Genomic DNA, 16,806 nt, shown 5'->3' with positions numbered 1-16,806 from the left:
AATGGTTGACAATGGACTCCATGATAAATTCGACTTTGACAGAGAGAAGGAATCTCTACAAGATGAACCCAACACTTCTCCAAACCACGGTAAACTGTTTTGGAAAGATGGCATGGTAGAAAACGATGTCTACGAACGGGGGCCTCCTTGATGACGTCGTTGGCAGCGTGGCTGACAACGACAAATCATGTAGATGATTTGTATGATGAAGGACTGGAAACTAGCGAGGGAGTGGGTGACAATGGACTCTGTGATAAATTCGAATATGACGGGGAGAAGGATTCTCCTAGCAACTTTCACGATGACGAGGATAGAGTCATGGTTCCAATCAACTGTCTCATTTAATATTTGAAATAGGAATTGACATATCCCGAGTATATTCATGTATATTCAACATCAACAGTGATGATCATAACGATGATATTTGATTGTTGATAGTGTGAGAAGCTGAGTCCGCAAATTTGAAACTTACGCCAAAATACACTATCATGAATTTACGTCATCGTTGGGTACATTAATGAATTTGTCCATCATAAGACACAGCAAGTGAAAAGACGTCGATCGATCGATCGATCGATCGATCGATCGAGAGAGAGAGAGAGAGAGAGAGGGAGGGAGAGATGTGTATGAGAATATTTTAATGCTTTAATTTAACCAAACTCCTTTTGCAGAATATGCAGAACATTAACACTCTTATTGATTATAACTGAATGAAAGGCCAGTATGGTTTTCTTGGTGCAATTACAACCAAAGTTTGAGATTAAGGAAAATCAAGTTCTATGGACAGTCAACTTCTTTATTGCAACGGGTGCGACGTTTCGGTGTTGGTATCGAGAAGTTATCTATACAACTTCTAAAATGCCTTTCAAAGAATTTTAAGATTGTTTCAAACATCAGCTTTAGATTAATAAAATAATAAACCAAACGTTTTGTCATGATGATACACAAATGGCCGTTACCTACCTTTCAACGAATTTCATTCTGACTAACTAGAGTTATTTTGTTATAATGATATTTCTGTATGTTAATTTTGGCCATTATAACTGGTACTACATTTACCGGGATATGTCACGTGAATACACGATGTTAACGAACGAAAGATGAATGCTCGATGTCCATGCTTTACCTGACCTATTTCTACCTGTATAAATGACATGGAATGACGTTGTTGCTAATGCTGCTGCCACATATGGTGGGGCACCGACATTAATGCGTATGCTTGTGTAGTAAACAAGCGGCCAAAAGAAACGCCACCAAAATGAAAACGCATTCTAAATTGTCAAAATAATTGTCAGTGTGTTTGAAAACACATTATGATATCTCGGACACAACATGTCTATTCCCAGGTGCATCATTTTAATCAATGAGTTGATTGTGTTAAATGTATTCGCGTGTGCACATGGACGGAAATAAACCTTATTATCACCATGAATTTGTAAACTTGTAATTAGATAGGCAATATTCAAATGGTCGTATACATTGTATAATCATTTGTATTAGGATGACTGTGTATCAGAATATATAAGGTTTACATATCTAACATTATGTACGTTCTAAACAGATAGTAAACACAAAAAACCTGCTTATTACACGTGTAAACTCATATCGACTTCCTTATTCGCCTATATACACTGTATCTATCCCGCATATAAGTTATACCAACTCCACATTTAAATAAAACGGTATGTGCAGTTCCAGCAGTGCAGATAAAGATAATATGAAATTCTAGTCGGCTTACGGTCTTTGTTCAACGAAAAAGAGGAAAATGTAGGTAGATGTAAAAAGTGAGTGAGTGAGTGAGTTTAGTTTTACGCCGCACTCAGCAATATTCCAGCTATATGGCGACAGTCTGTAAATAATCGAGTCTGGAGCAGACAATCCAATGATCAACAACATGAGCATCGATGATGGTGGTGAGAGTGGTGGTGTTAGAAGCGAGGAACATATCCCCCACTCACCCCCTCCGCCTCTGGAGCCGCCCTCGATACCAAACATGGAAATTATGCTTGGTGCTAAAGTATTGGATCCGCTGAAAAGTCATATAAACTAATTATTTGTAACCCAAGTTAGATACGCATTAACACAATATTCCGAAAGAGAGCATTCTTTGCTTCCTTCATAGGAATTAATCATCCCAACAGTGCATTACAGCTAGCATATGAATTGCACAATGAGGACTCCTGTTACATGTATAAACGCCGAGAATGACTAATGCATATTTGAGCTGCATTGTGTAGATTGAAGGAGTCTTTATCTGTGACAGGTAAAAGGCTATTCAGATCTGAACATAAACGTATAAACAGCTCTGACTTGAGAGGTTCGGAGAAGGAAAACACGACAGTCATTTATGCATTGCATTACAATGATTTACAAAACAAATACCTATACGATCAAAGGAGCAACCCAGCTTAGATTGGCATCAAACTACGCCTCTGAACAGCATGAAACTCAATCACAACAATCACGTAACCACTGACATTAATTCTAAATTAAACAATGGTTGTCGTCATGTTAAATCTCAATAAAAACCTTGAAATGGACATTCATGAATAGGGTTGACCGTGTAGGCAAGATATACTGATTCCATCTAATCTCGTTCTTATGAAATGATACAAAACATCATCAGTTCGTAAGGTTATAAAAAGACCCATAAAACCAAGGAGCTGTACATGTACAATGTGTACAGCGGCAAACCTTATAAAATCAGAGAACAGTTTTGGTTGGTGTTCGGGAGCGGTGCCATGTATCGGTCGTCGTGTGTTAGAACATATTTCCTGTTGGACTTTGGATCAGAAGGTCCGTAGTTCCAATCTCAGCAAGGGACTCGGACATTTTATGGCCGCCACATCAGTATAAGCAAACATTCAAGGTAAAGCGCCCGGGTTACCGATATAAACGTTGTAATAGTCATACTCACGTTTCTTTATTGTCTAAATGGAGCCAATATATCAATACTCAGAATTCATTACATTTGTACAGCAAAGGGCAGAACAGAAAGAAACCGAGAAATAAGTCAAGGGGTCTTTCATTAAGAAACATTCCCCGGTAACAGCTATAGTCGTCTGGTCGATATGAAATCCCAAACGACATTACTCGCAGAACAAATGATGCCATCACTTACTCGAATCTGACTCAGTATGGTCTACGACAGAATACAGCAACAAAATTGAGGAAAATAGCTATGGCGGAAGACCGACATATCCAAACACTGTTGCCTGTGAAAATCTCGAAGATGGTACTCACACTGAAGGATTACCGTCATGATCAACAACAGTGGTGACGGGGAGGATATATAGCTACAGTCACACTGGTAGAGATTGCTCGTTATGTCACAACAGAACTGTTAAGGAAGGTGAGTAGTTGGCGATAATAGAAGATAACCTAGCTAGACACATATTCTCGGATATTTTTTTCTGGAAAACAAATGCAGTTTTCTTTTGAAAGAACGTTTCGTCATCTGTTGTTAACAGAGGAAACCAGATTTGCTTAACAGTGTTTGTTTATATGTGCCTTAAACGTAGGTACCCTGCAAGTTAGTGTAGTATGATGAACTGAGATAGAAATAGCACCCCTAGTTTGGGGAATACAAACAAAGCTGAATAGGAAGTCTGTCTTCCACATACATTAGGTTGTTGTGATTGAGCGTTTGAATCAAACATGGTACCGGTGTGTTTCGGCACCCTAGGTTTTGGCTGTTTCATTGTGTTTTCCAGTATCTCATTCAAAGTGCCCATTGAACGCACAAAAAGTTTCATTGACCTGTTGTATAAATGACCCCACCGCGTGTACGTTTATATGACTATCACGTTTTAAGGTGGTCCCATACGTTTTGTTTGTATTATATAACTGCAATGTTTCCTCGATGATGTAAGAAGTTAAACTAGCAAAATAAAAACAACAACAACAATAACACCAACAACAACGAAACCCCCAAACAAAACAAAACAAAACGGTGCCTTATGTTGATCATAGCTACTTATTCCACTGTCCGACCGAAGTTCTAAATAGGTTGTGAACTCTAATTGTATATCTTGTTTGAAAAAAACCTTTCTGATTAGCACAGTCTATCGGTATGTAACATTTCCTTCATTACTAGGCAATATACACATGGGAGACAGTACAGCTCCAGTATTCCTTACTGCCGCAACGACGGCATCTGTGGCCATCAAAGAAAACACTGTGGCCACCTCTTACCGTCTCGACTACTGTTATTTGCACTTTGCCATAATGGTGATACATATTTGAAATACAAAAGGTTTTATATGACCGTTTACTTCAACATTAACTTAGTGCCATCTGATCTGTCTTTAAAATGTTTGGACACACTTGGTTACATAGCAACAGCATCTCAGTGCCAAACATTTTTTTCTGAGCAACTTTAACTTAGTTTCGAACGACTTTGCCTACTTAACAACATTATTTCGATGCCAAACTGATAGTTTCCATCGGCTCTTTGGTCAATACAAGTTAATAAGTGTTGTAACAACACAAAGGCAGTGATAACAGCTGGTCATTATGACTTAAGCAGTGCGTTCATTTTTTTCAGAAAACGATAATCACTCGACCATATAATCCCCACAATGCCACAAACTGCAGTGAAATCCATTGTGGCGCTTCTGGGTCTATACTAATTGGGAAATGTGTCGATCCCGGGCTGACACATGTTTGTGAGCCTGTCTAATTACTGTCATCTGCTCATAATAAAATTACCACATTTGCAAGCATTCGCTCTTATTTTATGACACCCTGGTGTTGATGTTTGTTGTTGTTCTCTAACTATATAAATGATCGAATTCTTGACTTTGCATCATGAGTATCAGTCTATGCAAGTGGGATACGTGCCAACCATGTCAGGGAGACTGATTACCCTTACGATAAACATGGATTCATAAAGATCAGTTCTAATCTGAATCTTCACGGGTACCCTGAAGTCAGGAGCAATGGTCCGTGTCAAAAGCAATAAACAGTAAATGTCGAGATGAGGGGGTAATGTAGTTTGTACGAGTCCAGTATGCTTCACGTACAACCATGCTAAGTATTCAACTATGCACAAAGAACTGTTGGCCTTAGATTGATGAGTGACCGTGTCCTTTAAATCACCACAATGGATACATAATCGCTCGTTGATAGTAAATTAATTACATATTTTTCATCATAATTAACTTTGTTTTTGGTAAGATTAGCATACATAATCATTTCATTGAAAAAAAAATGGTTTGTGTTTGTGAGCAATTTTCTTCTCCCATTCTTTCCACGGGTTTTGATATTAAGCCCTTCTAGTTCAGTGTCACCAGTGAGGCAGGGTATACTAAATCACGTTCTCATGAGCACAGGGAAGAACTACGTCCCAGCTAACAAAGCCTTTGGTGAGGAACATCAAGTGATTCAAGCTATCCTTTCACCTCGTAAACCATTGTCCTTTTGCCAGTATGATCTACTAACAACCATCAGGCTTTCACACAATGTCATCGGGTATAACCGAGATCTTTACAGTTCAGGAAAATGCTTTTTTACTTCCTCTTCTCACGACCTGTGAGATAGGCTTGGCTGCATCACAGCAATCCATTAATCCACCCACCTGGGTACCTCGTGTGAGAGAGGTTAAATTATTGTGTCGTTTCACGTAGTCATTTGATATATGATACTTATGCATGTAGAAGTAGTAGTTATTTTACCGTCGTGTTCTCATAACCTTGTTTCACGTGTTAACCATTTTACGGATATTTTCAGACGAAATATATTTATAGAGATTGGACTGGTGCTGTGTTAGACTTCGACGTGTGTTTACTCTAACATACGGATTCCTACCGAGCCACATAGTATCTTCTCGAATCGTACAATGTGTGTTTTCTGTGTAATATATCTGGGACATTATATTCGTACTTTCATTACATGGTCTTAGAAGAATGGACATAAACTAACCCCAGGGAGAAGGACGGTGTCACTACCATCGCATGACGTGTTTCAGCTAGACGTGGAAATGTCTGAGAGTAGAATGCAACAGTCATTCTGAAGGTTCTCGGACTTAAAGTATCAACTATGTTGTCTGTCCTTGTGTTTAGGGGAGTAGTACTCCTATGTTTTGTGAATTCGATTTTGTCTTCAGAAGGTAAGCATATGTATTAACTAATATGTGGTTATATTGCAAAACAGTGATAGTTAAAGGATATAATAAACAGTTTAAAGTACAAAGTTGTAACATAAATACGCCACCTTGGTCATAAGTTAATATACAAAAACATCGTTGATAGAACATGGTGCACCCTCGTAAGCGCGAATGCAATGACTCATATACACATGAACGCACGAACACACCTTTAAAGTCCATACACAATGAAATACCAGTACGTAACAGTGGTTTGAAGTATAACGAATATAGGGCATACCTGAAATATCATGACATCATTGTACATCGACAATGGGAAATTACTTTGGTAGCTACCCAATGACGAGTACACTTACACAGTTAAATGGATATAGGTGGGGATATTTAGAATTTTCAAACCTAACTACAGCTTCATGAAATATATCTCTATAACGCAACCATCATCGCTTGGGTAAAACAGAGCTCACATTGATGGCTCCAAGGTGAAACTTTGGTTTGTTGTTTTCGGTTTGATTCAGTGGAATGTCTAGAACATCTTCCGTAAATATTTTGGTGTTTTCCCTTCTAAATTCATTTCGCCAAAAGACGTCACTTTGTCTTTTCCAGCCCTTAGGAAAGTGTAACGAACACATTTTGCTGTATTGGATTCATGAAGTGTGTGTGACCTATGATATATTTTGGGCTTGAATACTTTTGAAATTGATGAACATGTACACCTGGTTGTTTACAGAGATCACCGCACATCTGTAAGCTTAAAAATGTCTTGTTATTATCTGGATTCTCTTCAAAACTCTTGGCTTGTGGTAAGTTCCCACTCAAGTATGTAACCCAAGCAAGGAATAATCATCTAGTTGATTGTATTACTGCGTGAAAAAGCTGTGTCAGATATATAGGATGCAAACGACGATTTTCAGTCGTATGTTATGAATAAAGGATCAGTATAATATAAATAGTGTGTAATATGTATGCACTAGTCACGCTTTATGTCACAAACTTACGATTTCGGAGCGAGTGCGACGCAAAACCGTCATACAATTCGCCAGTTTCCATAGCCATGTAATTTACAGCATTACTGTTTGGTCAAACTCGGAACATCAGAAAAGTACATGTTTGTATTAATGTAATGTACATCTTTCAGGTCATGATAAATTGAAAAGTGAAGGATTTATATATTTGATATACAAATACGAAGTGAGCTTGTTCTCAGAGTTTATTACCTGTTTTCATCTGAAATCAACTTGCTGGATAAACCTGAATGATAACGGTGTTAGTACCTACACCTGAACGCCTCACTTATTGCACTAAAGAAGTCGATTATCAATAGAACTTAGTTTTCCTTCATCATTCACAACTCATAAAATGGTTCTTTAGTTAACTATACTTCTTTAGCCTTCATAAACTTAAATATTCATGGAATATCAGGTCTAATCTTTTTACCTAGTCCACAAACTTGCAGTTGCGAACTATGAACTGGCATTTATATTGTGAAGAACACTGTGATGAAATCAATAGTGTAAAGGAAGTAGAAGTACAAAGTAGCGTAACAGTAGTTCGATTATATTCATACTTTATTTCTTCCTCATTAATCCCACGTATATGTAATACAGTTTGAATCACATGAGACCTACCAAACTGTCAAAATAGCAAAATAGATACGAAAAGATCGTGACGGTATACAATGATTTGAATTGTAATAAGGTTATATGAGGCAGGGAAGTATTTCACCACTTTGGTTAATACCATGAGCGTAGGAATAGTGACATAAAGTATACACATAAGTAGGTAAATCTGTACATGATGTCTACATTTCCTTAAATCGTAATTATCACAACGTGTTTAGTTTAAACAAAATCAGTAAACACGCCACTGTATCACTGTAAAGGGTGGTACGTGACGCGATTGCCTTGTGTTCCTAAAAGAAGTACAGTACACAAACAAAAAGACCTGAGCCTAGATTTTCGAAGCTTTCTTAGCGTTAAGATAGTCGTAAGTGCCAAACATTAACATTAACTTACGTGTACCTTAACGCTAGGAGATATTCTAGCACGTCTGCTTCTGTCTGCAGTGGCAGTAAGATCTGGAAGGACCTGTGCACGAAATGGTCACATAACAGTAGAACTTCAGTGCTCTGTTAATGAAAGGATACATGTGGCGGAAGAACGGTATGGGTACGGTCAAACAAACTCATGTCAATTTCCAACTAACGGATCGTGTGAGGAGGTCCTCCAGACTTCCATTCATGGCTTGGCCGTAAACTGCAATGGAAAGGAGTCGTGTAACGAGACGGCGTCTCCAGTTACCTGTAACTTTGCCGCAGCTGCTCATGCAGAGGTTCATTATAAGTGCATCAATGGTAAGACTTGAAATATGCTTAATATGAATTATATACATGGCTTATCGTTATCATAACTGTAATTTTGTTTTTGTATATAAACCACGTTCTGTCTTTCCAAATTGTAACTAATGTTACAAAGTTATCAAATGTGGTATTGTAAAGATTTAGTCATAGACATAAGTATATTTTTATCCCCATTTACCACTTAAGACCTTTCGACTTGAGGTGAATGGTGCAAAAGTTTTCCTTTTAAAGACTGTCATAGAAATAACAGAGGAAATGAATATATAATGTATGTACTGAAGATTCGCACCACCAGAAAGACATGCTCCAAAGGAATATTTTAACATATTATGATCATCTTAGTATCATCGACTTACCGATTGCATCTTGTTTTGCATTATCTCCTTGGTAATACATGTAGTTGATTAACCCCTAATTAATTCGCCACCCCCACAACAGAATATACTTGATGTCTTTGGAATAAGACGTTGGCAAAGACTATCACAGTTGCATGTAACATGAACTTCATCTTCAACAGTAGCCAATGCTTACATATTGCGGCTTCTCATTGACAGTATCCAAACCTTTTCTGGTTAACTGAATACTGGGTATTTTACATCCTGATCTAAAGATTGTAAACATTTGTTTATATGAAATAATACATAATATAATTGAGTACATAGGAGTACATAGTATGCGTCGAAGAAATGATTTTGCTAACAATGTTACGCAGAATAAACATATTTCAAATATTTCACAAACATTTTAATTCTGTTAATAGATGGGGATGTACAGAGACCTTGAATGGAGATATAGTGCCCAACTGATGTTTCCGGAATAAAACGTTGACGAAGGCTCTCATAAAACTTACAGTTGTATAAAACATGAGTTCAACGTCAACATTTTTACAATGTTTACATACTGCAATATTATCACTGACAATAGCCAGACCTTTTCTGTTTAGCTGAATACCGAGTATATTACATCCTGATCAAAACATTGTAAAAATACGTTTATTATCTCTTCTAATATTAGACAGGAGGCATTTTATACAGTTCAACAAAGATTTATGAGAGTAATAGAAACACAGTGATTTGTTGTCATGAAGAGATGAGTGCTAATCTCGGTGGAGACAATCATTAATAATTTACGTAAAAATATCACTGGATCACCAGGACACTGTGTTTTCCATACAATACCAAACCCGTGCCTAAACAATAAATGCTTTACATAACTTACCCATGTTGGTCGTTTTCTAGATTCAGCTGACATCAGGGTGCATATGTAATAGTCTCATCCAATATTTGATACATTTTACAAGGTAAACAGCGCAGTCGTCCGCTCTCCCTATAAACAACAGCATTAGGAGATCTGTAACCAGTTTCTAACATGAACTCGTAAATTTTTGATGTTTTTCAGTATTCTCTCTTTTTAACCCCCAAAATTACAGCGCCATATGTAAGGATTGGAACAATCTTATCAAAAATACGAAAAACATCAGAAAAAACCCCACATATTATACCGTCTTATTTATGCGTTTGCAGGCCAAACTAGTTTGTTCAGAAAGGAAAGATTTTTACATGCTCCAGTTCGGATTAATTTAGCCGATACCAAAAGTCCAAGATACTTGTAAACATTTACAGTTTCCATTGATTATAATAAATATTAAAAAAGTAGTTAAAATAAAAGAAATCTAAGAAATCCAAAATAAAGCCCAAACAAATGCAACAAGCACCAAGCAACTCCTACCCCCAACGGAAGCATTAGTAGGCATTTTATAGTTTTAAAATGTCAGCAAATCGACAGCTTCGTAAAATTAATTTCGTTAACAAAAGGGGCGATGTTGGTTCAATCACATGTTCAGCTTATCTTATCCTTGCAGATAGTATGGACATCTGCGGCTTTGATACTATGATCGTAGCAGCAAACGAGTCTGTGTACCTTCACTCTCCAGGCTACCCATACAGTGTTGGGTTGAACAACAGCTGCGTGGTGAGGGTCACTGGGAAAGGCATCCAGTTGACAATAGCTGAGCAGAGTTTGAATGGGGGCACCTTGACCATTTCAGGCAACGGCAATAAAAAGTGGTCAAATGTGAACGCAACACTATACAACAGAAAACTGACAGAACAATCTTCAGAAGTTGCAATATTTTACACTGATGGCGGCAATGATAGGTCAAACGTGTGGATAAGTGTTATTGGTAAGTATAATTCTTTTTCACATTTAACCATAAGTTGTATCTCTGTTGTATTATGTCACTTATCTTTCTTTTGTCGTATATAAATTTATTTCAATGAATTATTACAAGCTGGGCATGGATCTGGTAACTCATTTTAATCTTTGAGTACCCGTTGTATTGGCTGTATGGTTCAACATATACTTTGCAATTTGTAACGGAGAATCTGACAAATGGCTTCATCCCTAGGTTCAAGCCCAATGTCTGTAACGTTCAACGGAGGAATGCTTACGTCATCGGTGACTTCAACCTTATTGGTCCCTATGTCTGAAGGATCCATGCCTCAACATGACGTATCCAGTCAAAGGATGTCGGTAACGCAATCAGGAATGCCAGCAAACACCCTCTTCACTAACACACAAACAATGTCAACTGTGTCAACAAGTGCCCTCTTTACCACCATCGGTACGTATTTTTGTGTTAAAAATCTCTGTCCTAACCAGTTCAGTGAGATAGTATATATTTAATATAACTCGTTTAAATGCCATTATAGCACATGGACTGCGTGTCAGACCTCGTATCAGAAGGTTCGTGGTCCTAATCACAAGACATGAGTAGGAAAAATCGTCCGGCACACCATGTTTTAATTTTAATCAGGGGCGTGCCTGCCGTCAGATGTGAATTACTCGAATACTCCACTGGATTCCTATCTTAAGTTCCTTATGTGACGTTATATTTTGCGTGGCAGTAACTACATTGTTTCAGTGACATACACAGGTACTGATCCGATCTCAGTCACTGCCACAGCCACTGTTGAAATGACAGCGCAGACAACAGTTACTACTGTGAGAATCGCTCCCTCGACCACTTCTGATGCAGGTAAATACATCATGATGTATTTTACATGTGTATCAAAATAATGTTTGCAAAGGTTTGAAATGTTAATAAAAGTTTGATACAAGAGCGCACCCTTCATCTTCTGAAGAGGCTGACTGACACATAGTGCTCTTATTTTGAGAAACTTAAATAACACAGATTTATTGTAACAACCTCTTGCAATTTTTCATAATCACAGAAACCATGACAGTTGGAATGACACTGAACGAAACAACTCATACTCCACAGACTCCAGACGAATCTGATGAAGGTTAGCTCATTTCAGTCCGAATCAATGAATATCGTGCAAGTAGTAGTATCATATGGCTTGTTCTTGTAGATTATGTATAATGAGAAAAAAACCTATTACAATGTACTTCTAACCTTTGTTTGAACCGAAGTATTTCCTTTAAAAGGACATTGAATATATTTCACTACCAAATCTATTTTCAATATAGGATTTACAATACATTCCAATGTACAATATAGGAATATAACCAGGTCCATAGGGAAAAGGATTATGTCTTTGTACTGGTGACCTCGTAGAAAATGTTTTGATTCATTGATATAAAAACATTTCTAAATACTCACATTATATAGATTTGAACTAAATGTCTTGTTCTTACAGATGTGGTTGTCATCGTTGCTTCTATCTGTGCGTGTTGTGGGGTCGTTGTCATAGTTGTCGTGGTAGTCGCAGTAGTTCTGTGCAGGTAGGCTTATGATATGCACCTTGAATCAAGTAACAGAGATAGAATATGTATTAAAAGGTGAGGATCCTCTGTTTTGTATCCATTGTGATGAAAGAATCATGGTCAAGCATGTCTTGCTGAGTATTCCATCATAAGGGACAACTATTTCAAATAACTAACTATGAAGCATCGTTTCAACAGTACCAGATCTCATTTCTTATTACATTTTTAAAAGAATTAGATCTGTGAACTGATTTATAAATAGATAAATATTTCATAATTGGAAGTTTAAATTAGTAACTCAAATTGCTCGTGGCTGTACTCTCAAAAGGGGGTTAAAGTACTGTAAATTATTGTCCTCCTGGGAGGATACGTTAGTCCCAAAACATTTGATGAGAAATACACACACACACACACACACACACACACACACACACACACACACACACACACACACACACACACACACACACGTACACGTACGCACATACACACACACGCACGCACGCGCCCGTCAAGGCATGATAATTATTTTGATCATTATGACCACCATTACCCCAAATAAGATGTTGGGGTGTCACAACGACACTCATTTCCCCACCCCTCAAGCCCTCCAAGATTAACCCCATCCCTTTCAGGATTACTTCACACCCATTAAGCAATATTCACCACCCTTCCAGCATTACTCCTCATTCATCCAGCATTACTCATCCATGCAGCAATACTCCTATTCCTTTCAGTATTACTCTCCACCCTTTTAATTACTATAATTGTTACTCATTCTTACGAACATTCATTTGACTCGTTGGTACGGAATATTGGTCATGTGTGATTGTGTTCCAGGTGTAAAACAGATAAAGTTATTCGTTCTGCAACTTCTCACAATGGAGGCATTGACAGACAGGCTCATCTCTCATCACGACAGGACACCGTATGGTTTGCGAAAGCATAATGGCAGCCAGCATTATTTCATCGTAGATCCAGCATTTGTGCCTGGACATGCGGATATGTCATTAAACACAGAATCAAGAGGCCACGAAGGAACCAGGACACTGCGAGCACAGGACGGGTACTCTGTAGTCTTGCCACGCAGCTCTAGATTAAACTTGACAGAAAATAACACATTTACGATCAAGCATCCGAGGAATATACCGTCACCAGTTAACCCAAATGGTTCAAATGAAGATAATGATATCAAAGTCACTGGATCCCCTGGTACACGTGCCCTGAAACTTGAATCGATGCACAGTTTTCAGTTTGATCTTGGAAACAGTACAAAATCAACATGTTCTATGACCGAAAACGATGTCTACAGTGGAGGACCCCCTACTACAGAGGACTATGATGTCAGTACAGATGACGGCATCCCGGATGAAGAAAGCACGCCTGAACATGACTTGTATCATGGAGAAGAAGATGCCAGGAACGGCACTGCTGAAGGGATGGTTGATAATGACATATATGAGAGTTCTGGATTTGACACTACAGTTGGAGAACAGAGCGATGAATGTGAGGACGTGTCTGTTTCAGCTAGCCACGATATCAGTTCAGCGGGATCACCTAAAGAGGAGGCTGACATGATGTCTAATGACCTCTACCACAGTTTCGTCTAAACCATGCATTACAGTTATGTTCCTGGTTCTATGTAAATGGCCACCCGGACATAGATGCCAGGCATTATATGTAAATATATCATTTGAGACATAAACATTATGAATCGATAAATATAAATACTCACATATAGCACACGGATATATCACTTGTAAACCTTGTATAATAATGTGTGTCTTTGTTAAATGTCTTACATATGCTTCATGCCAATATAAGGGTGTACGCTGTATTCATCCGGCATTAATATTATTATAACTTGTGCATGCTAGGACAGTCTGGAGGATACATATCTCCTTTGAGTGTAGGTACGATTGATTGTCCTGTATCATTTGAAGTTAGTTTAACAATGCATTTCAGGAATATCACAACACGTCCAGTTATTGTGGCAGGTGCAAGGGTTATTAGACGCTTCCTGCATGAATGGGTGAAACCCGAAAAATGTGCTATGGAGGAAGTTGACATGATACCTGATGACGGCTACCACAGTTTCGTCTAAACCATGCACGCTCATTGCACTCGATTATGTTTCCTTTCTGTGTCTGTCAGCGACAATCTAGCCACTGTTTCCGTGTTACCCCTGAGGCTCTGGAATGAGTGGCTTCGTCTAAGAAATGAAGGAATTCTATTACGATCATATGACGTGCAATTACACGAATTTACGTGAATGGTGGTTAGCGTGAATGTCAACCTCACAGTTTCAGAAGATTTCAACAAAGAAACTCACTGATTTTGTCCGAATCTACATATGTACGTGATCGAAATGTTGGATATTACGGACACATATCCATAAATATGAACATTTTCTTTTCAAGTTACTAAATACAGGTATTGCATTCTCTCACTAAATGCTACATGTATTAATGTGGATCTAGTCCAATAATGGGGCGAAATAAAAATTTCTGTTCTCCCTCAACATTCTTAAGTTCTGTGCAAAATAAGACGCAGAATATCAGCACATACAACATTTTTCTGGAAGCTGATGAAAATGTTAAATACATGCGCATAGTTCACGAATAATGGTTTGCTAACATTGAAGGAATTTGAAAACCAAAGTCCCAACCACACCCCAATGTACATTTTACATGCTTCTGGAAATCGAAAACACTCACAGCTTTTGAACATCAACCCTTCATTTAGTAGGAGTGGAACGGTACACTGTCACCACGGTAAATTACGTAGTGCGGTACAAGGCCACTGGTTCGGACCCTTTCGGTTCGGTATATGAGATATGATCATAATGCAGAAAATTATGTTGTAAGAAAAATTGGTGTTTTGTTATGTGCCAGATCAATTTTTGTATTTAAGTGTAACGTATTCTACATGTCGTATGTGGATAAACCCAGTGGGAATTTTATACCTACAATATGTAACTCGTATTTAACCATCCTCTCATACCCCTCCTCCCTCCCCCTCCCCCCCATCAAACACACAGTTTCATCATATCCACAAATAATATATATACATATTGTCATTGTCGTCATTTCATGCTATTTTATGTTGTCCTTGTCTACAGTTGAATGTCAGCCACCAACATCTTCAATCTTCAATACCCTTAGCAGCCTCTGATGTTTCCAACTTCACCTGGACTTCCCGTTCTGATTTTCAGGAATTTCCACCACCTGATATAACTTTCTAGCATCTGGCTTCCTTTGACACCTGTCAGATCTTATCTGCTTTTTGATCGACCTTTTGGTCCTCTTGTCTAACTTCCTTCCTCACCTGCCCTCCTCATGCATTCTGCATGAACTCTTACGGGAGGGAGGTTCTCTCTTTTAAGGTGAGGAAGATTTCAGCATTCTTATCTCTGTATACTTTGTTCTGCAAACAAACATTATTTAGTAAAACGGTACCTCACTTCTTTATAATTGTAAAAAAACCCATTTAATTACAATATTATTTCATTCATTATCTAGATATTTGCCAGCTATTGTAACTATTTGGCTTAAATGATACACATTCTCCATGAACTCTTACAGGAGGGATGTTCTGAGTCTCTTTTCAGCCTTCCTCCCAACTTTGAAACTACAATAAATTTCATCCCTCATCCAGAATTGTGCTTGTTGTGACTAGCAGCTCAGTGGCTGGACATAATACACCACAACCGGGTACATTTACATAATGGTATAATACGACTGGACAAATATCTTTATTTGAAATACCTGAAAAAGGAGCCCAGGTACGTAGGTCTTGGTGACTTGTAGATCTATGTAGACGACATTCAACTTATTCCGATCTTACTTCCTGGAAAATGGCGACCTTCTAGGAATGCATATACTTGGACAACTTGATTCGTTTTCTAGACATTTTAGACAAGGTTTAAAGAGGTTTTTAAAATGACGATACGAAAACCGAAAATGCCTAAATTTTGGAATCCATTACGGTATACCGAATCGAAGGCCAAATATCGCGGTTCTACTAATACCGGGCTATACCGTTTCACCCTTATCATTTAGTGCAGTTGGGATTACCACCTCAGCGACCCACGCATCTCAACTGCTTTTCTGATTGCCATTTTGCCACTATAAGTGAATGAGGGCTGGTTGATAAAGTTGATAATGTTCTGTTCTATTATGAAACTTTAGGGTTGATTTGTTGATCCAGCACAAGAAAACGTGGACCAAAGGTACAGAAAAAGATAGATCCCGGAAAGCAAAGAACAACCGTGAAGTTTAGGTGTGTCCAGACTGTAGAAATACATATGAAAACATGAATCCGATGTAACTCCGAGATGGCGACATAATCAAGGACATGACACGTTTATGACGCCATCATCCGCTAATTCATCTGGCACGGACCGATTATTTACTTGAGCACGTGATATAGACAGGCTGGATTGTATATAGTTGAGTGCAACTGCAAGTTTTTTGTACCGTAACATCGCTAGTTTTAATGATCAAGCATGCATTGTGATCATTGGTGTTGATAACTGTTGACAATATCGATCAAGTTATGTCAAGCGTTTCGTGCCACTACACCAGGATTTCACCCCGCTCCTCTAATATTA

The 16,806-nt window shown here is 38.2% G+C and overlaps 2 protein-coding genes across 2 annotated transcripts in view; both read left to right on the top strand.

Annotated features, from left to right (window-relative positions):
• LOC137288048 (uncharacterized) overlaps window positions 1-16,806 on the top strand; it is a 129,141-nt gene that overhangs the window by 8,547 nt on the left and 103,788 nt on the right. The gene's annotated exons all lie outside the window — the stretch shown is intronic.
• LOC137287179 (uncharacterized) lies at window positions 5,591-15,848 on the top strand. Its single transcript, XM_067819350.1, has 8 exons — window positions 5,591-6,109; window positions 8,172-8,459; window positions 10,327-10,647; window positions 10,873-11,088; window positions 11,401-11,502; window positions 11,699-11,770; window positions 12,128-12,212; window positions 13,035-15,848. The coding sequence occupies exons 1-8, from the start codon at window positions 6,040-6,042 to the stop codon at window positions 13,141-13,143; spliced, it is 1,263 nt and encodes a 420-aa protein (XP_067675451.1). The 5' UTR covers window positions 5,591-6,039; the 3' UTR covers window positions 13,144-15,848.

The sequence above is a fragment of the Haliotis asinina genome, chromosome 6 (assembly GCF_037392515.1).
Source record: "Haliotis asinina isolate JCU_RB_2024 chromosome 6, JCU_Hal_asi_v2, whole genome shotgun sequence".
In the NCBI taxonomy this organism is placed as follows: domain Eukaryota; kingdom Metazoa; phylum Mollusca; class Gastropoda; order Lepetellida; family Haliotidae; genus Haliotis; species Haliotis asinina.
This window is presented reverse-complemented; position numbering and strand designations above follow the sequence as displayed.

Excerpts from the sequence above, each read along its gene's own strand:
- LOC137287179 (XM_067819350.1), top strand. The coding sequence starts at position 6,040 with ATGTTGTCTGTCCTTGTGTTTAGGGGAGTAGTACTCCTATGTTTTGTG. Across the intron at positions 8,460-10,326 it reads TCATTATAAGTGCATCAATG|ATAGTATGGACATCTGCGGC; the intron begins GTAAGACTTGAA and ends TTATCCTTGCAG. Across the intron at positions 10,648-10,872 it reads CGTGTGGATAAGTGTTATTG|GTTCAAGCCCAATGTCTGTA; the intron begins GTAAGTATAATT and ends CTTCATCCCTAG.